Raw genomic sequence first — 20,693 nt, forward strand, 5'->3', positions numbered from 1 at the left:
TTAATAGCCGGGACAAGTAAAATGAAATTCATGGTTGCACATACTTGACACAAGCAGATTGTAGCTTCCAGCCTTAATCTTTGTAAGTGAGGCTGCATTCTCGTTGAGAGGAGGTTGGACATTCGCAACTGAGTCATTGAGCAATTTCTTGGCAGCTGCCAGCTGTGGCACAGGACTATTCAGGTCTCGAACGTTAATATGCAGCTTGGCGACTACGCTCCCCTGCAGCAGATTCGGTGGCCTCACTGACACTGGAAAAAAAGGGCATAATTCCATACTGAAATAATGACAATAATAATTATTTTTATGTGCACAAAGATATGAACCCTACGATGACATACGAGGCTAGACAGAAAGGAAGCATCCTTACGCTCATGCGTCTGCTAGCCCACCACCAAAGGGCAAGAGATGGCTGTAAACCAATGGTTAAAGCAAACCTGCACTATAGGCAAAGTGAACACCAAAACATCAAACTGTTTCATTACATAGGAATATGTGATTGTAACCACAGGTAACTGCGAGTGGCGCCTCCAACACTCATGGTTACCCGCAATGAACAGAGAAATCTTGGTGGTTGTGTGCTGAGATTTTAGGTCATAGCAACAACCACCAGGAGCACATGCTGTCTGCTTAGGTTCCGTTTTAAGTCTCTGCTAACAAGAGGACTACAGAATCACCAGCTTTACAGCTCTGCAAAGATTGCTTGGTAAACTTATAATAAATTTAGCCAAAGCGAAACGTTGTTGTAGTTGGCATATAAACAGTACTGCTATGATGTCAAGAAAAACTCTGACTGCTCTCACTAGGCACACTAGACCTTTGGCCATTGGCTGGGATAATGCACACATCATTGGCACAAATGCATCAGGATGGCATGCTTTTATCCAGTATTATCACACATTCAAATGACTGCAAAGAGACTCAATCACCATGACAACATTCTTTCGATCACTTATGCATGCTGGTTGCGCCACCTTTTTTGGATACATACTGTATCCAAACTTCACTTGAAGCCAATGTAAACAACACTCCCATACGGGAGCGAGAACGTCTTTCTTTGTTTGTGTGTTTGCTTTCTGGAACTGAACTTGTTAGTTTTAATTTCATGGTCTGTGTCCACCTCACCAGTACTGATGACACATACAGCTGGCAAGCAGTGTAAAGCCACCAGGGCTGTAACACACAAACAACAAAGCTGTTTGTCTAGTTGACTATTAACACGATTACAGATAATGTGATTAATCGCAGTTGTTTTGCACATGTTGCACCTAGGTTCCTTTTGTTTTCCCAGTCATGTCAGAAAGAATCATCATAAAAGCTACCCTCATCTCTCCTGATAGTGCATATTCTTATGGTTATTTTATTTAAAACAGGGCGTTTCAGTGCAGCACTTCTTTAATAAACAGTAGGAACCGTCACGGCCGGCCAAGGAGCAACAGCCGAGCAGACGCGAGTGTCCTGATGCACTAACTCAAACGTCGTCTTCTTTCTGCCTGCGAGTGGTACCCTCTGCCTTTCGGAACGGCACTGATCTTCTTCTTTACATTTATGTCCCCTCCGAAAAAAGAGGCATCCTGGCGACTTAGGGGCAGGAGACTATAGTAGGATCGTAGTAAGACTTGAGCCGGTCTATATGCACAGTCTCGCATCCGCGGCGGCGTTGATCAGAAGACGGCACAAGTGGCTCAATGATGTAATTTACGGGTGACGATTGCTGGACGACGCGGTAAGGGCCGTGGTACTTCGAGAGAAATTTTGATGACTGACAAGGGCTGGTGGAAGGGACCCAGAGCCACACAAGCGAACCAGGGATATAAGATGCTGGAGCCTTCGAACCGTCGCGATGGTGTTTCTGGCATTGCTGATTGGAAGTGGTGACGAATCAGGCAAGCTGGTGACACTCCTCTGCGTATTTAGCTGCCTGGAAAATGGTTGTCGACTCAGTCACGACGGGACGGTACGGAAGAATGGTGTCTAGCATGCAGGAGGGCCTGCGTCCATAAAGTAGAAAGTACGGGGAGAATCCCATGGTGGTCTGAGTCACAGTATTATGCACGCGCGTCACGAAGGTGAGAACGCAGTCCCAGTTTGAGTAATCAGAAGCGATGTACATTGAGAGCATATCGCCCAATGTTCAGTTAAAGCGTTCTGCCAGGCCTTTAGTTTGAGGATGATATGCAGTCGTGGTCCGGTGAATGATGCAGTATTCCTTTAGAAGTGATTCGACGGCTTCAGACAGAAATACGCACCCTCGGTCACTGAGCAGCTCACGTGGTGCGCCATGACGTAGCACGAGGTGGTGTAAAACAAGAAAACCGACGTCACTCGCCGATGCAGACGGCAGTGGTGAAGTTTCTGTGTAGCACGTCAGGTGATCGATGGCAATGATTATACAACTGTTTCCAGCAGAAGTGATGAGAAAAGGTCCATACAGATCAATACCGACACGGTCAAAGGGTCTGGCAGGAAGGTAAAGGCTGCAGAGCAGCGGGAGAACGAGTAGGGGTATCCTTGCGCCGTTGGCAAGCTAGACAGGAGCAGATGTAGCGGCGGACAAAGCAGTACATTCCACGCCAAAAGTAGTGGGTGGCGCAATCGGGTGTAAGTTTTCAATACTCCTGCATGTGCACACTGTGGATCGGCATGAAAAGAGGCGCATATGTCTGAACGAAGATGTCGGGGAATAACCAAAAGCCATTTGCACCCTTCAGAAAGGTGATTTTGACGATACAGCGAACCATCTTGAAGACAGAAATGATGAACTTGCCGCCGCAGTTCTCTAGGGATGGGGTGCGATGGAGGACTACATAACAAATCCACAAGAGAGGCAACCCAGGGGTCTTTCTTTTGCTCCAGGTGCATGTCACTGACGGAGAGTGAGGACGCGTCGTAAGATGACACAGAGGGGGACGAATCATCAGATGGAAGAGGTGACCAGGACAGAGCATCAGCATCAGAATGTTTACGTCCGTCCAGATCGGTAAACGACGTGAACGTCATACTCCTGGAGACATAGTGCCCAAGGTACAAGCAGGCCGGATGGATCTTTCAAGGAAGAAAGCCATCATAATGCATGGTGATCTGTGACCATGCTAAATGGGCATCCGTAAAGATAGGGTCAAAACTTGCCTATGGCCCATATGGTGGCTAGACATTCCTTTTCGGTAACGGAATAGTCGGCTTCGGCCTTGGTGAGCGCACGGCTGGTGTAAGAGATGACGTACTCGTGAAATCCAGGTTTACGTTGTGCAAGCACAGCGCCGAGACCGACACCGGTAGTGTCCGTGTGCGGTTCAGTCGGGGCGAGTGGGTCAAAATGCCGCAGTATTGGGGGTGAGGTAAGAAGGAGGCGATGTGTGGTGAATGCATCGTCGCATGCTGATGACCATCCCTTGAGGTCGCGGCTGCCGCGAAGGAGTTCAGTCAAAGGTGCTATGATGGATACGAAGTTGCAGATGAAACGACAAAAATACGAACAAAGGCCGAGAAAACTGCGAAGTTCTTTCAATGTCTGCGGTTTAAGGAACTCTGCAACCACACGAAGTTTTGTCGGATCAGGAAGAACACCCTCTCTGGAGACGACGTGACCCGAAATAAGGAGCTTTCGAGCGCCAAAGCAACACTTCTTCAAATTCAGCTGTAGACCAGCGGATTCGAGGGAAATGAGCACTGCTTCTAAGAGTTGAAAATGCATTGGAAAGTCACGCGAAAATATTAACAATGTCATCCAGGTAGCACAGGCCCACCTGCCATTTCAGGCCACGGAGGATGTTGTCGATCATGCGCTCGATCCTTTGCCTTCATTTTCTCATCTGCTAATCAAATATTCATGGCAAGATTTATGAAAAGAATGCTTTGAAATAATATGTAATGAGCCTAAGGTGAATTAGCATTTCTCTTAAGCATCCCTTCAAGATTACCGTTTCTCTACCCAGCCTCAAATACATGCACACAATAAGAAAAAAATGAAACCCATAACTAGAGAGGTTGCTAGCGTTAAAGGGCCCCGAAACCACCCAAAGGTCAAAATTTAGTTGTTGTGTTGCAGTTGTGCAGAAGTCTACGACAAACACGTAGCCATGAGAATATTCCAAAATGGTGCCGTAATAAAGGAGTTGCATGCATTTGATGATCAAAACGCGGCCCTCGCTCGTTTTGCTTTTTCCTTCTCTACGCTCCATTTGTCGGCTCATCTCTCCTTCTCACAGAGTACACCTCCTCACACGGCGAAGAGGAAGTACAGCGAGCACGCATAAGTCTGCTGCACACAAAGAGGTTCTTGTTGCTGCTGACATGACCAAATGCGTGGGTGCTAATGTCACGAGCAACGCTGGGGAAACCGACAGGCCTGGAGAGGAGCACAATTGTTTTTTGTCTTTTTTTGTTGTGTGTGCGCGTGTGTGTGCCCGCGTGTGTGTGTGTGTGGTGCACCCGCGGCTCATAGTGCTGCTGCGTTTGGCATTGTTGATTGTGACGGCATTCTGAACTCAATGAGTGTGCTTACTTGAAATGTTAAAAGAAACATTGCAGGGGGTGTTGAGGGGCCCTTTAAAAAGGGATGTACCGAGCATGCAAAGAAATCTCTACTTGGCAGACAGGTCTATATTTATAACTTGTATATACTTGCATTGTTTTATACTCGCTTTGGCCAACACGCTCAAGTGCTCACAATGAGTCCTTTGGCAAGTATGCATATACAGGGCTTTTTATGTACAGCCTCAAGAGCATTCCTAACCAAAAGTGTCTGTTTTTTTTATTGCTGATTTCGAATCATATTGTACTAAAAAGCAAGTACTCAATGTTGAACAAAAGATATTTGCACCACATACTAAGTTGAATCAACGCAATACAGTTTATTTCTGAACATTACATAGGAAACCTGCCTGCCTGCCACTAATAAAAAATACAAATCACATAAAGAAAACAGTTCGCCATCGAGAAACTGCTGTATGTACTCCGAAAGGTCATCTGGCGATATCAAATTGAAAGTCTTGCCTGGATCAGCCCGAAATGGAAACCGAGGGTGCTTCGCGCAAGGATTGGTGACATCAAGCTGCACCCACTGATGAGCACTTGCAATTTTCGCTTCAGAGGTGCTCTCATCATCACCAGAACAACAGCTCAATTCAGCGTCATCGCTGCTGTGTTCTTCACTTCAGGACAAACGATAAGCATAGGTATCTGAATCATCTTCATTGGAAGAAGACAACAAAGATGAGAAGCTTCTTTTTCCGCGCTGATGGGCCAGCTATGCATGCGTCGCCACCACCAGATGCCATGTTTTCACACAAAAACTGCGCTCCTGCTGTAGCAGAAACTGAGATTGTCAAGTAAGTGCTTCTATGTGGTGGGCGACACGTGATCTAAGCCATAGACAAGCGCTTCTTGTCTGAACACCCAAGACCAGAACCTATTTTGGTAGGACGAGTTCTGCTCGTCCAAAGCAGTTTGGGGACACTCTGGCTAGGATGAGTTCAGCTCATTTGAAACAGTGAAGAGGCTAAAGCACTAGCTTAAATGGGCCCTGAACCACAAATTACGCGCATGTCATTTTTATCGGCAGTTTGCTTGCTATGGTCTTGATGACTCCTGTGGCACCAGTGAAATCAGCGAAAGCAAAGCATTTGATATTTTAATTTGTTTCCAAAGTGTGTTTCCGCGCCAACTGCAGCAATGTACATCAACAGTTTCTGCTGCCTGAAGTGAGGTATCTTTCAGCTTATGCCGTTCATTTTGACTGGTTGAAAATAAAGAATACATTGTGCACGCTTGCGATATACTCATTATGAGGAATTTACAAATTGTATTGTGTTTAATACATGTTAGAGCTGAGAAAAAGACACCAATTTGTGCATCAATTTCAATTTTTGTGCAACTGTGACACCAGTAGTGCTCTCGAATGGTCTACGCTAGAGTTATGTATATGCTACCTAAACAGTAAATCTAGTCTACGCCATATACAGTAACTCTAGTCTACGCAAAGCACAGCCTTCATCAATGCACCGTACTTTTTGCATTTCTGCATCAGGACAAGACCATTCATTCCTCTACGGCAAAAGACAGAATTTCCCTGCACTGTCAACTGCTAGTGCTAGTTTTCAGCGTTATTCTTTCCAGTCAACTCGAGTGTGCATGCATTCCTCATTCCAGACCCGTAGCAAGGGGGGGGGGGCCCCCCCCTCGAAATTTTGCTGAATTATGTGTTTTTACCAAAAATAAATAATAAAAATAGGTGTTTTTCTCAAAAAGTCAAGGTTTTCAGCAAGTGCCCCAACCCCCCCCCCCCCCAAAAAATTCCTGGCTACGGGCCTGCCTCATTCCACCGCATTCCATTCCACATTCCTGCATGGCCCTTGTCGCTGTCGTCTTCACTTGGCTATGGCGTGGCATTGGTCTCAGTGGCGTCCCTGGAACTTTTTAGAGCGGTGTGTCTTCGTATGTAACAATGCATAGCGTGTCGCTTCCTCGCGGGAGATCGCATTCAAAGCCCTTCCAGTCGGAGCAGCTCATAGTTTCAGATGCGTTTTGACCTCTCATTTGTCAACATAGAGTCATCTGCTAAATTGTGTGACACCAAATCCGTCCATCAAAGTGCTGCACCCGCTTAAGGCAGGGCTGGCCACCATGTGCTGCAGCGTTCCGGTACAGCAAAATGTAAGCCGCATTTTGATTAGAACCAGACCAAACCAGCCTGACATGCCACTGGGTGAGTGAAATACGAAAGGGTATGCCAATTTCTGCCTGTTTTTATTTTGTATTTGGAAGTTCAATAACTTCTGCTCTCATGCATCTATCTTTAAAATTCTTTTTGCATTCATCTCAGGACAATACAAGGAACATGTTGCCAGGTAAAACTATGTGGGTTAAATTTGGGTGAAGGGCCCTTTCAAAGAGTGTGTGCAGACAAATTTCTATTTGTTCACAAAGTGCATAATAATATTTGGGGTTTAACGTCCCAAAACCATGATATGATTACGAGAGATGCCATAGTGCAGGGCTCCGGAAATTTCGACCGCTTGGGGTTCTTTAACGTGCACCTAAATCTAAGTACACGGGTCTCAAACATTTTCGTCTCCATCGAAAATGCAGCCGCCGCAGCCGGGATTCGATCCCGCGACCAGTTCACAAAGTACAAGCAGCAATGAAGAATGCTTACTGTTAGGTGCAATTCACACAGTCAATAAATACATACGTCAATAAATATTTCTGTTATCTGTTTTACGAATCCTGTCAACTTGCTTTATACGGTACCACTTAAAAAGGCCTACAATTACATGCAGCTCCCATAGTGACCATGCGTCTAAAAATATTTAGGTTTTTCCATTTTACGAGTCACATCTACATGCTTTATGGTACTATTTATATTGCTAATTGAGTTTAACATCCCAAGGGAACATAGCGGCTGCGATGTACATCATAGTGAAGAGCTCTGGGCTAATACCACCTCCGGTTCCTCAATGCACACCCAGAGGTAGGTGCGGAAGTACATTTGCATTTCCCACTCTTACCAGAATGCACGCACTACTTTTGGGATATGAGAAAACTTTCAGTATGTGATGACATGATCCTCACCTGCTTTATTGCTTTTTTTTTCCCATGCAGCTATGTAACCTAAACAGTCCTTGAAATGTTTGTCTCTCACAGTATCCGACATTTTTGTAGACAAACTTCAAAGAGTCTCATAAGGTGTAGCTTGATGGCAAACCAAGATTATAGTGAATGACATTTTATGCTGCATGTAATACCACTTCTTCAGCAATTGCTGGGGACCACTGTTAGAGGGAAAACACAAATGCCCTCCACTGTACACGCATGCCCACCCAACATCCTCGTGCATTCCCTCATGCAGCGCACCCGTGAACACAGAAAACTTGAAAGGTGATCTTTGTAACTGTGGATGACCACAGTTTGCTTTAATTGAAATGACCAGTCGTTCAAAAACATAGAATTAAGGTTTTATGTCATACATAAGTAAAAACACCATGAGACACATTATAAATAACATTGACCTAAGGCAAAATGCATCATCAGAAAAGTCCATACAACAACGGCTAAGCTGCAATTACTGTCAGTTCTTCTAATACGAGATTATACAACACCACGTGAAATTCTGTCGCACAATGTTACTGCAAGGTATACTTAGGCAAAAAATAAGGTTCATGAAATAAGATAAACAACAGCTCACAAATTATACCTCTTGACAGACGTTGTACATCTAGACGAAGTTATTGATCAAGGTTTTCAAGAAGTCAAAAGTACGTTACGTCACTAATGGATGGATAGTGTGTGTGTGTGTGTGTGCTTTTTTTTTTCGCATGGGCCAGATATCGCTAATGACTTGAAAAACAAGCAATGTCAGCGAAAACGATACCACCACATAGACCAGGTGCTTCAGAATCTGCTTGCAAATAAGGAAAACCATAAAATGAATGCTATGTTATACTTCTCGGCGGTAAAACACCATGTCATCAACCACAATGTTACGGCTTTCTGGCTGACGTTACACTGACTCTAGCAGTCGGTTACAATGCCACGAGCACAGAATGTGCCACGCTAGTCTGAATAAACACAGTGATTTAAAGAAGTATTCTGCGTGCGGTAATACATGACGAGTGGTACCAAGCATGTGATCAGCGTCATGGTAGGTCGACTGTAGCACTGCACAATCAACATGCGAGACTCGAGAAACTAACTGACAGCACGTCAAAAAGGTGACATTGTGGCTTTTGTAAACTATATTGATCACAAAATTCTAATATCGTTAAAGGGGAAATACAAGCGCACTTGAGTCCCGCTAAAATCCCCTTTCAAAACACATACCGATGCGTGTAGTACGGAACGGAGCAAGCTGGAAACCTACCTTCCACTTGCTGGCAGAAGGGTTGCACTAGTTCTGCGAATGAGAGATTGTTTCTTCTGCACACATCTTCGGCGTCAGAAGTACACTGCACCGTTACCGTAGGGGCGAAAACGCCTTGGATGAAGTCCTCTGCTGTCCGCTTGTTGGCATTCATCATTGTAAACCACTGCTGCGAGTACCCACGAGTTCATGTGCTGCGCCGTTTCATTCTGGATTTGATCGGTGTGCGGTATTCACTTGCATACTGCTACCAAATGATGACAACCGCTTGCTGTAGCATGCACTCAACCTTTTAGTTCAATTATTTTCTTACTGATTTTAGGCAGCGAAGCAGCAGCCGCCACCAAAGGGAAGCATTCTCATCGCCGGAAGTTGTCCTGCCCCCTTGTCGGAAGCCAATACCGGGCCAAGTCATCGTAATGTCAGTAATGTAGCCAAGCCCGGCCAAGCACGATCAGGCACGATAGCCAAAATTACATTCCTTCCTCCATGCCTTCAGAGCTAAATTTGAGTTGCTAGAGTACGAACCCTCTGCCAAAACTGTGTGTACGTAGCACATACACTGTAGCCTAGTTGACAAAAGCGCCGTATCGATAGTATTCTTTACTATCGATAGTTCGATAGTGACTCAACTATCGATAGTATCGATAGTCACCATAATAGTGCCATCGATAGTTCTGCATCACTAATATGCCGGTCGCCTTTTTTTGTTTTTGTTTTTTCTTGGGAAGGGTGTCTTCCACTGGCTTGTACGACCCACTCTGCTCAACCTGTGTAAACGTTACATCAGTCACAGTGACGTGTGCACCAGGGTCGTAGCCAGAAATTTTTTTCGGGGGGGGGGGGGGGGGGGGGTTCAACCATGCTTTATGTTCGTGCGTGCGTTTGTATGTGCGCGTGTATACATACGCAAGCAAAATTGAAAAATTTCGGGGGGGGGGGGGGGTTGAACCCCCAACCTCCCCACCCCTCTGGCTACGCCCGTGGTGTGCACATAAAGCACCATGAAGTTCACGAAACATTAAGAATGCTCTTGGTTCATCCTTTTTCATAGAGGCTAACGAATGAGCAACAGGCTGAAGATATGGGCCATTTAGTGTATGATTACATATATACATGTTGAAATAAAAAGTTAAAAATCGAAGGGGTAGTTGCGTTCTCACTTTTTTTTTTTGCATACATTGTGTTTACTCGAGGTCGTGGGTTCGATTGCGACCGCACTTCGAATGACCTCAATCTAATCTAGGTAGACGAGCGACTTACCTACATGCCTCTTGGTCAGACCATGGCTGGCACAAAAATCCTTCTGAATTTGATTACATTGACATAAAATGTATTGGGTCTACTATAGTATTCAGTTATTTGAGATTGAAGACACTTTCAACAGATGCATTATCACTGGAAAAGTGCAAGTTTAACGCTTTTGCCTACCTTTAAAGTGTGTGCATGCTGAGATAGATAGCAATTTTTAACATCAGCCCCAAGGATGTTAGCCTGGTTTATCGCCTGGCTTGCTACTCCAGGTGTCTGGTGATAACTATGGTATCAAAGAGTAATGCTAAATTAGTTTAGGATGTCATTTTTCTGTAAACTTTTATTAATTTGAGCAGAAATAATTCTTAAGGAAATATGGTCTTAGTTTTGTCCTGTAAGAATTATTTCTGCTCAAATTAATAAAAGTTTACAGAAAAATGACATCCTAAACTAATTTAGCATTACTCTTTGATACCATAGTTATCACCATAGTTATCAAAAATAATACATATATATAGTCGCACACACACATATGCACAAAATAGTAATTCATGTTTCGCTCAGGTGTGTAGTCCTCAAAAACACCAACAGCGCTTCCGTGTTGCGTATTGCACAGGCACTGCTTTGCCACAGGCCAAGGAGGTGCAACAGCTCCAAACTCAAGCCCAGTGCCGTAACTAAGGGAGGGTTGAGGTGGTTCTGACACCCCCTCAAATTTTTAATGCTTAACTTTTCGGGTGACACTAAAACACTTGCACGCCTTCACAGCCACCACCAGTGGCCAAAGTGAGCCGTTCTACACACAAACACCCCCCGAAAAAAATTCCTGCTCAAGCCGCATCGCAAATGTAGTGCTGTCGCATACTGGGTGACATTCACGATTCCCTCCAATCACCTTTATGGCAACTTTGTGCACTGGGTCATCTATCGAGTGAATATTGTTAGGGACATAGTCTGATGTGATGACATATGCATTTGGCAGCCAGCAGGCTTCATAGGAAGCCAATCTTTTGTGCCACATGATTCAACTATTCCATGTCATGGGTGAGCTAGGCTCATCAGTGCATTTCTTTCAAGGGACAAGGACTAGCACAGCTCGTTGACAGTGCTCGTCAACAATACTTTTACCTTTTCTCACACTGCCATGGATAGGCTAGCTTTTTATCAGTCCTTCGCCTTGCTGTGGTAGCTGTCAATACACACCCCATTGGGCAGTGAAAGGAGCAGGTTCATTCACATGGGAGAAATCAAACATGTTAACAAGTGGCATCCGCAATAAAATAATTCAGCCTTTTTTTTAATAAGATTTTGGATAATAGCGTGGCACAGAAGGTGTAGAAGTGTTTGTCATCAGGGCACGTGCCATGTGTGGTGGTAATGTAGTTCAGCTGGTCAACCCCAGAATCGCCATGTGTACAGTAAGTACAGTAAGAAAAGGAAATATGGTCTTAGTTTTGTCCTGTAAGAATTATTTCTGCTCAAATTAATAAAAGTTTACAGAAAAATGACATCCTAAACTAATTTAGCATTACTCTTTGATGTCTCCTAGCAGTGCTTAAAATACTGGCGCACATGTTACGTTGCACTGTCATTGAAAATCCGGTAATGTAAATGTGGGTTTTCTTTTTTTTTTAAAGAGCCAAGTCCACTTTAAGTGAAAGTGAGAAAAATGCGGTTTTCTGCTATTGACAATATGGTTGGGCCTGCTCCAACAATTCTTTGCCAGTGAGCTCCTGTCACCAAAGTACTTCAAACCTATATTGCGGCTGAAATCTATATAGCCCACTATTGTTGGTATACAACAGTAAAATTTGGATTTGGCTCTTATAGATTGGAACATGTCATTTGAGCTTGAATTGGCTACGCAAAAGCAGTCTAAATGGCAGCGAATGATTGATATAGAAATACTCTGCGACAAAATTAGCACCATCCTTGTGCTTTCGTCAGCGCCTTCGTTTGTGTCATGGGCGTAATGATGATGACTAGACTTGTGGAGCAACCTTCCAGGCAACAGGCGCACCCTTCTGGACTGTCGGCAGCGCTTTCTTGCTCTTGGCATCTATAGAAGGCCTTCGATAAATGTTTCAGCTCTTCTTCTTAGCTGGTTTTATGTCGTGCCATTTCATATCAGTTCTTCATCAAAGAATAGATCGGTGCCCAATATCTTAATTTCAGCTTATTCCATTTCAAATATACCGTCTTGGATCGAAAGGACAGGACACTGTAGTGCAAAACTCGAAAAGAAACACTAAGAGGCAGAAAGAAGTAGGAAAGTCGGCCTCTTACTCTTTATAGAGTTTTGCCCTACAACATCATGTCCTTCAGTGTGCGCGAACTCCCCCATGAAAAAGTAATTGTGGAAGGAAAGCACGACAGCAAAGCAACTAGGATACAAATTAAACAGATTAGATGTGGCCATGTTGGTTTTTTTGGCGATGATTGTTGACGCAGAGCTGGTTTAATGGAGCTGGCTCAGTTTGTTTCAAACAGGTGCAGGATATGGCTCATTTTTTATTTGAAAGTGCTTTCTTGAGTTCACTTTACTATCTTGGATTGCCTCAGTTTGATTACAAATTTTATAATACTTCGGTGTGCTTCACGTTCCCATGCAATTTCACCCAGTTTCAGTTTCTGGATTTGGCTCTTTTGGAAAAAAACGTCACGAATATTACTGTTAGAGGAATCTTTCTCTTGGAACAGCATGAAATAGCCACACTAAATTCACCAGTTGTTGAGCAAACTTAACAGCAAATTTTTGATGTTCTGCAGTAGTAGTGCACAAAAAACAGCATACGTTATAGGAGTAACGAAACTGGGTAAACAAGGGAAGCTTTTTTCACCTACAACGTACTAAAACACTACACTTCAGCCCCAAGCTGGCACTTCAACAGACAAGTCCTATTGTTGAAATATTGTTCCTGGGCCGATGCTTCCTGTTCTTCAATCACTGATTGAAGAAGGGGAAGCATCGGCGCAGGTGTACATCTTACGTTTGTCTATTTCACAATTTAGTGGCAACTGAATATTTTGGCTACACACTCTCATGCCTAATGGTCCTGGAAGGGCTACGATTAAGCATTACACAGCACATTGGGATTGCACAGAACTTTTGCTTTTCACTAAGAGTTTTGGTAGTATTCTAAATTTATTGTATTCCAATATTTCAAAAGCAGGTGAAAGTGATAGATTTCAATCATTCTGGGGCACCACTGTTACAGTAGATGCAAACTAGAATAGATGCAATCTGTTTCCAAATTTTTTGCAGTTTGTTCTAAACGTTACCAGACACCTTTTGGGAGGTATAGAGGTAGGTGGCAAGAACTGCCCAGGACAATCCCTGTTAAGATGTAGACAACAGTTCTTCGTAAAGTTTCAAAAGCAATTTCACGCCAATTGCAATAATAACTAAGTCTTTCTGTACTGCTGACAAGTCATTAGCAAAACTACCTTGCAGTCAGAAGAGCCAATTCACACTGCAAACTGAATCTTTCTTTTTATGGCTTGTGTTTAGCCTCTTCTTTTTACTATCTGCCGCTTGAATGCCTGTCCTAAAAACGTTGCTTGCCTAATTGCTGGATTTCTGGGAAGCTCGGTGCAACTTTCATACTTTCCTACTGAATGAAAAGGGTTAGCCAGGAGTATATGCTCAGAACATACTTACATTCAAGCACACATTTACAGTCCATAAGCTGCGGCTGATGCATATTGATTTTTAACAAAGCCAGCCAAACACATTCAGCTCAATCATTCAGGGCAAGTTGATAAAGTTGACATCAAAAGTTTAAGGAGCATGGTAACTGAAAAGCAGCTGAATATTCCTGCAGCTTGTTATTTTGGTCTACAACCTGCACTAGAAAAACAGTGCTGGACAGTTTCACTTGCAACGGTAAAAAACTGCTTGAAGATTGAATGTTTTCTTGATTATGCAGACCGTATGTTGTGCTACCTGTAATCTTGCTCCATTGCATACCTGCACTGCAAAAAAATCTTGTGAACTTTAGCAACATCAGAACTGTGCAGTGTGAACCCTTCACCACTGCTTAGCTGTTAATACAACAGCAACAACTGTGCAATTATGTTTATTTTTGTTCCTTAAAGGTTGGTGTCAAAAGTGGAAACAATACATCAAAATGCAAAAACAATGAAAGTATAATACCAGAAAAAAAAATGTGCTCATAGTATACAGATGTCGTGCTTGGAATGCATCTCAGCTCCAAAACATATCAATACTGCACGCTCATATGCACACTAAGAACTGTGACCCAGCAAATCAGAAACACCAGGATAAGAAATTAATAAAACACTGCTGTGTATGTTGACTGAAAGGCTCCTCACCAGGTTTGGGCCTGCAAAAAAAAAAAACAAGTGACAAGGAAAAGGGTGGGGCGGGGGGTGAGTGTCTTTGCTGACAGTGACTATCACTCCTGGTGGCATGGCAATAGGGCAATTCAGTTTCTTGAAACTTCTCCATTAGTGAAACGATTTGAAATATTATTTTGTTAAAGTGCTCCCTGTATGGCACCTTCCAGTGCGCAACCGAAATTTGCAATAGGGCCTGGTGAGGGGACATTTCATGAGCACAATTCACGTAGAGTGTTGCATAATAAACACTGATACAACATGTTTGGGGTCAACAAAATATCTTTCATTTATATTTGAAAGGCACTAGTTGTACTAAAATTTAAGGCACTCTTATTACTGCACACAATGCATTATTCATTTCATTCGAAGCCACAGCAATTCTGCCATCTTGCAGATAATGCATGTAGAGCACAGATATCAATGAACAATGAACAATTGAAAGGGCAATAAGGTAAGCATCAATTAAAGCACTATTATGGTACCAACAACAAGCAAGTCTAGGTGGTTCAATACATTCGTTTCCAGTTAAAATACTCTGAGCCATTGCAAAATGTAGTGATTACTTTTTAAAGTAATATTAAAAGAAAATACTTGGTCAAGCTACAGTGGTCGGTTACTCTCTCAGAACAAAAGCTTTTTAGCAAAGTCGGTTTCATTTCTTTATGTTGTGCTAAATGGTCTGATAGGCAACGTGTTGCAGATTTAGCAGAGCTTTTCTTGTGTTCGTGTTCTTTCTGAGCTAGCAAGGTTAAAAATGTTAAGCTGCAGGCTTCTTTTGTTCTTTTTCAGGATGCAATTTTTACTTGATTAAAAAGAACAAGTCCCAGTCAGACACTCCTGCTCATGACTCTACAAGGAGCAGGTGCACAAATTTTAATGTTATTTATATCATCACTATATTCTGCTGCTCTGTTCTAGAATGCCAAGGACTCCACTCTTTCTAAGTCACCTATACGGTTTCCCAAAAATGTAATCTACCACACTTGTTCAATATAATATTTATTTTCTATAACCCTTTTACAACCATTCAGTTGTAGAAGTATTTAGTTATAATTTCTATAGATAAAATTAGCAGATTGCCTCAAATCCTTTCATTCTTGCATGCATTTATATTAAAGAAAAACATTGATTCTGAGATCTGAACAGCTTCCTCTAAACGTCATTACCCCTGTAGCCAACAGTATTGATTAATTTGCCAGGCCACAATTATCAGAGCCACATTAGGCTTATTGATTACATTGTAAACGAAAATTCCATTGCTTAAGAACGAGTTATGGATATAATGAAATGCTACATGTACAAAAAAAAAAACTGAACCATGGTATGCTGTATTGGGTCACACATGCAAATGTAGTTAAAACAGCCCCGTCATGACATCCCTACTGCATTTACATGCTGGCATAGACACATACTCAGCTCCTTATGAGTAAACGCTGCCTTTATATCTGCAACGTCTTAAAGGCAGACTAATTTTCGCACTGGTTTTCACATGACAGAAGCTAACCTGCACCAAGATTATTCAACATGCACTTGCAACACCCCTGCAAAAGAAAAAAAATGCATCACAATGCAGTGCATCCTACAACAGAAACAAGTATGCTCGCCAATACAACTTACATAAGTAAATATGAAGAGCTGCTAATGCAATGAGGTGCCGGGTGTGGGGCTATCTACAGCTTACAGATATAATAAGAAGGATCAATAATATGTGCATAATTTTGATGAAACATGGTAACATTCAATTGAACATATTTTGCATCAACACCATTCAAGCACACTTGCTAAGGGTTTAGAGCTTGGTGAAGAAGTACATGTTAAGGGCCAGAAGAGCCCATCTTCCTGCTGCGGCCTTCATGATATGTGCAGCATTCATGCCCAGTATTACACCAACATGATGAAGAACTTTGAATGCTTATGAGCACATGGCAATACACACTGCGATGCAGATTTGAAACCTGACAAAAAAAATTCTTTGTGAGTGCATTCTGCAACGTCAGGGCTGCACAACTCAAAACCGATGAGGGCTAATACCAATTTCCCTGGAAGTCAAAAAATGGCCAGTTTAGTAAAAAAAAACTAGGTCCATTTGATTCCCCTGCACCAGTCTGAACCTGTTCATGGTGGTGAGCGAGAAGTTCAGATATTAAGCAGCTCAAATTCAATAATGCAGGCACAACACGACACCAAAAATGAATGATGCGGTGCCGACACAGCACAAGCTTTACTGTTGTTTGCTTAAGGTAAGCTGCCCATGTAAGTTTGAGAGGTGGCAAACTGCACATATGTACAGTTTATGAGGTGCAAACACATCCTACATTGCATAGAAACAGTAGACGTGCGTACGATGCCTACACCTGAATGCCGCGCTGCTAGTGCGCATGTGCACATCTGCACCAAGCTGGCACCACCAGCAGAGAGGGTGCAGGAAAATCGTCAACCAGTTCTGCACGTATCCTGCACCTTTTGAAACTAACAGTGTGGTTCAGAGGATGCCACTTCTGCACCGCTGAAACGAATGGCATGGTGCAGCACCTCATGAACTTGTTCAGGTGGTGCAAGTGAATTGACAGGACCTACTGTTTGGTGTTTTGCTTGCAGAAAGGCAGTCTATCAGGCCATTGCATTTCTCGTTCATCTCAGCACCAGGAGCACTGCTGGTATTTTATTTCATGGGGGAATAGGGAGCTTAAGTACCTATGTGTGTGTGCATGCGACATATTTACATGCAATGGTGTAAAAACACTTCAGTAAGGGGGATGCATGGAGGTTTAAAAACAATTATGGAGTGGAAGCACTCCCAACTTTTTAGCAGCAAATATGAAGCTAGCATATGCCTTGACTTTACCTCAAAAACATGGCATTCTCACGTGGTGCACAGATAAGAGATCCAAGTATTTTTGTTCTGCTAAGTAAATGCTAGGTTAATTACAAGATAAGGTATCGTTGTTCCTGACGAAAGTAATACACCCAGATGAGTATTGGTGACATGACTTTAATAAAATTTGCGGCCAAGACCTTGAGGCTTCTTGAGGAAACTATTAACACAAAGTGATATATTGAGCTGCATCTGTCCAGAACAATTAACAGTCTTAAACTAGTAAGGTGTGCGAAGGAAATGCTACTTCTTCTTCACTGTAAGCTAACATTTTATCAAGCCTGTAGTAAGATGGCAGAGGTCTGGCTTCACTTTTGGGACATAATTTACACTCCAGCAATTTTTTTAAAACCTCCTTAGGGGGAAGGTGTTGAACTCCTCTTGCAACCACAATCTATCAAAAGCACCTATCAGTCTTGTTTTACAACATATTTACTGTTTTCCTTATTGCAGCGCCAGCACATATGTAGGCCGCATGCAGCCCACAGTCTATATGTTATGCAGCCCTATGCTACATTCTTGAAGGTTTCCTTTGTTGTTATTGATGATTTGGCTTCTACAGAGCCCACCATACTAATCGCAGGCACACTTCTGTTAGCAGACTTAACTGCATGTCACTGTGCTACGAGAGTATCTGCTATGCAGGGCACTTTACATAAAGATATGAAATGTGCTTTTCATACCTTAAACTCTGTATGAACATTGTAAAGGCAAGCAGCGAGACTCTTTGTACTTATTCAGATTCTATCAACACCAAATTCTGCTTCACTTAAGCTTCAGTTTATCTATTTAACCCAGAAAAGGTATGAATTGCTCATTCATCTAAAGCCAGTGCTGACAGTATTTATGACTAAACTAATCCAAAATTTTCTACCTCTTCCTTTAAGGGCATTTTTTCACTTAATAATTACTTACAAAAACAGCTTGGAGGCGTTAAGCTATTCTAAAAGGTTTGCATAAAATCTCGGCTGCTACTTGGCATATTTAACGAAGTGGATGTATTGCTGGCAGCCGGCAAGAATAGCCCAGATGGAAAGTTGCCAGTATGTCGTGGAATTGGTTGACTGCATTCATGTGATAGAATGGCTTTGTTGTAGTCGAGGGGCGATCCAAAAGAGGTGATTAAGTTCAGCATAGGTGTTTCGTGCACAGTGAGACCACCGGCCTACTCTGCAACACTGCCCAGTGAGCTAGACAGATCGCTGAGGCTAACTAGCACTAGCTTTTTGTCTGTACTCATTTTCTATTTTTAATGGCAGATAAGTGCCTGCAACTTTCCATCTGGGCTACATTACCCACAAAATAGGCGCTGCCCACATATATAAGAACGTCTGACATGCACTGAAATAAACGCCTGCCTGCAGTGGGGTGCATAATGGTACTAAAATTCAAGCTGGGCCAGAAAACTTTTGAAAAGCCGCGGAATGAACAAAGCGTTTCTCACGATTACAAAAACGTTCGGCACTTAGGAAAAAAAAAAGAAAAATCAAGATTCTTGGAAGCCCAGGCTTGCAATGCACGCGCGCAGTTAGATGGAAAAATGAAAATGCCGGAATGCAATACTTTTCATTTCTTCAGCTATCTTGGGCGAGATGCGCCAGAGGTCGGGAAGTGGCTCCGCCAAGTCTTGCTTCGACCGCGAGCTCGAGGAGCCCGCCTTTGGTGTGGCTTGTTTGGCGGGCTTCTGTGGCGGCGACGACGTCGTAGCCGTTGACGGCGACGCTGTTGGAGCAGCGGTCTGTTTAGCGGAGGCCGGTGTCGACGCGCCGGCGCTCGTGGTCTTTGAGGACTGCGCGGTAGACGCCTTCTGAGCAGCCGGCGAATCGTTGATATAGCTGCGCCCGCTACGGAGCGATCGTGGAGTGTCGCCGGTTTGAGATTCACTCTGCGGCTCTACCTTGGGCTTCTTGAGCGCCGGCTGCGCCGGCTGTTCGCGGGGAATCGTCATTCTGCCGCTGCTGCGCCGAGAGGGACCCGGTGACGCCGCGTCTTCTTCGGAAGGACGCGACTGCTTGTTAGCACTGGACGTTCCAGCCGACACCATTAGCGCCGCGTCGATTCGAGACTTCATGTTGCTCAGACTGATCTTTGGCGTATCGAGCACGCGGGGCTCTGGCTCTGGCGATTTCACGAGTCCGTTGACGGCCTCTATTATAAGCGTAACACCCTTCGCGTTGAACATGACTTGTTGCGCTGCGTCCGACTCCGATGAGCCCATGCCGAGAATATCGAAACGCCGGCTGTATCTGCGTGGCAGTTAAAAACTTGATGCTGAAGACCCAGCGCCAATGGCTGTTGCACAAAAGTACAGAACTGCTCAAAGCACGCGAAAAGCGCCAAAAGGGCTTGCCTGTCGAACAATCAGCACGCACATACACCACCAACACGGAACGATAATGGAGAGAACGATTCGGTGACGTCACAGCGATGGCAATGTGAAAGGATAAAAAATGGAGTCAAATCCGCGGGTCGCCGGCGTGCCGATTGGTTACGATCGCTCACGTGACCATCTTTGTGGTGAAACCGAACCACCGAGCCAAGCGGAGCGCGGGCCGCGCGGGTTTTGTGTCTAGCTGTCCTGTGGTGCGGATCGGTGCGATCACATTGACGTTTTGCTATACCCTGCACGATGTAGTAATTGAACAAAAGTTCATCATCGACGTTGTGCGAGATAGCGGAAGCCACAAACAAAATTAGCCGGATAGAGAAGTTGGTTTCATCAAGGTGAATCAGAGAACGCGAGAATGACAGGCGTACGTTGGTCATAAATTAAATTTCTATTCTCATTTTCAATTTTTTACATTATTAAGTGAGTGTTTTAATACATGGAACACTCGTTGGTCATATCATAGTGGTCATATCAAAGCTAATTAATAAAAATGTGATTCACAATAATATTACAACGAATTTGTGTGAATCGCAGAACGTATCTCGACGCCAAAAAAGTAATTGAATAATTCAATTAAAACTTCGATCCGCTACTTGGAGTTTCTTAATCCATGTATTAGGTGGCGGTGCGAATTAAACCGCTCCACTGAAGTCCCCGGGGGGAGGGTGGTCACGCACGAAAAGACGCATGCATGTTGGTGCGTGCGCGTTGTACACACACACACACACACACACACACACACACACACACACACACACATATATATATATATATATATATATATATATATATATATATATATATATATATATATATATATATATATATATATATATATATATAAGATTGAAAAATTTCGGGGGACGGTGATTGCACCACCCAACACCTCCCCCTGGCTACGCCAGTGTAAAGTGTCCCTAGATTTTTCCCTTTACGCCAGTGTCTTTGAGTGT

General features: G+C 43.5%; 2 protein-coding genes across 4 annotated transcripts in view; both read right to left on the reverse strand.

Annotated features, from left to right (window-relative positions):
- The window catches only part of LOC119373779 (trafficking protein particle complex subunit 8), an 82,176-nt gene extending 72,931 nt beyond the window's left edge, over nucleotides 1–9,245 (reverse strand). For all 3 annotated transcript variants that reach the window (XM_049420013.1, XM_037643838.2, XM_049420010.1), the window contains exons 1-2: nucleotides 8,861–9,245; nucleotides 45–251 (exon numbers count right to left, since the gene is read on the reverse strand). In XM_049420013.1, the coding sequence (XP_049275970.1) occupies nucleotides 45–251; nucleotides 8,861–9,017 (364 nt within the window). In that variant the 5' untranslated portion in view covers nucleotides 9,018–9,245. The remainder of the gene's footprint in view (nucleotides 1–44; nucleotides 252–8,860) is intronic.
- A 9,634-nt stretch (nucleotides 9,246–18,879) lies between these two features.
- LOC119381809 (transcriptional regulatory protein AlgP) lies at nucleotides 18,880–19,569 on the reverse strand. The gene has a single exon (XM_037649570.1). It carries the CDS (start codon nucleotides 19,567–19,569, stop codon nucleotides 18,880–18,882), a length of 690 nt encoding a protein of 229 aa, XP_037505498.1.
- Nucleotides 19,570–20,693: the final 1,124 nt, after the last annotated feature.

Source organism: Rhipicephalus sanguineus, chromosome 1 (assembly GCF_013339695.2).
Source record: "Rhipicephalus sanguineus isolate Rsan-2018 chromosome 1, BIME_Rsan_1.4, whole genome shotgun sequence".
Lineage (NCBI taxonomy): Eukaryota > Metazoa > Arthropoda > Arachnida > Ixodida > Ixodidae > Rhipicephalus > Rhipicephalus sanguineus.

Excerpts from the sequence above, each read along its gene's own strand:
- LOC119381809 (XM_037649570.1), bottom strand. The coding sequence starts at position 19,569 with ATGGGCTCATCGGAGTCGGACGCAGCGCAACAAGTCATGTTCAACGCG.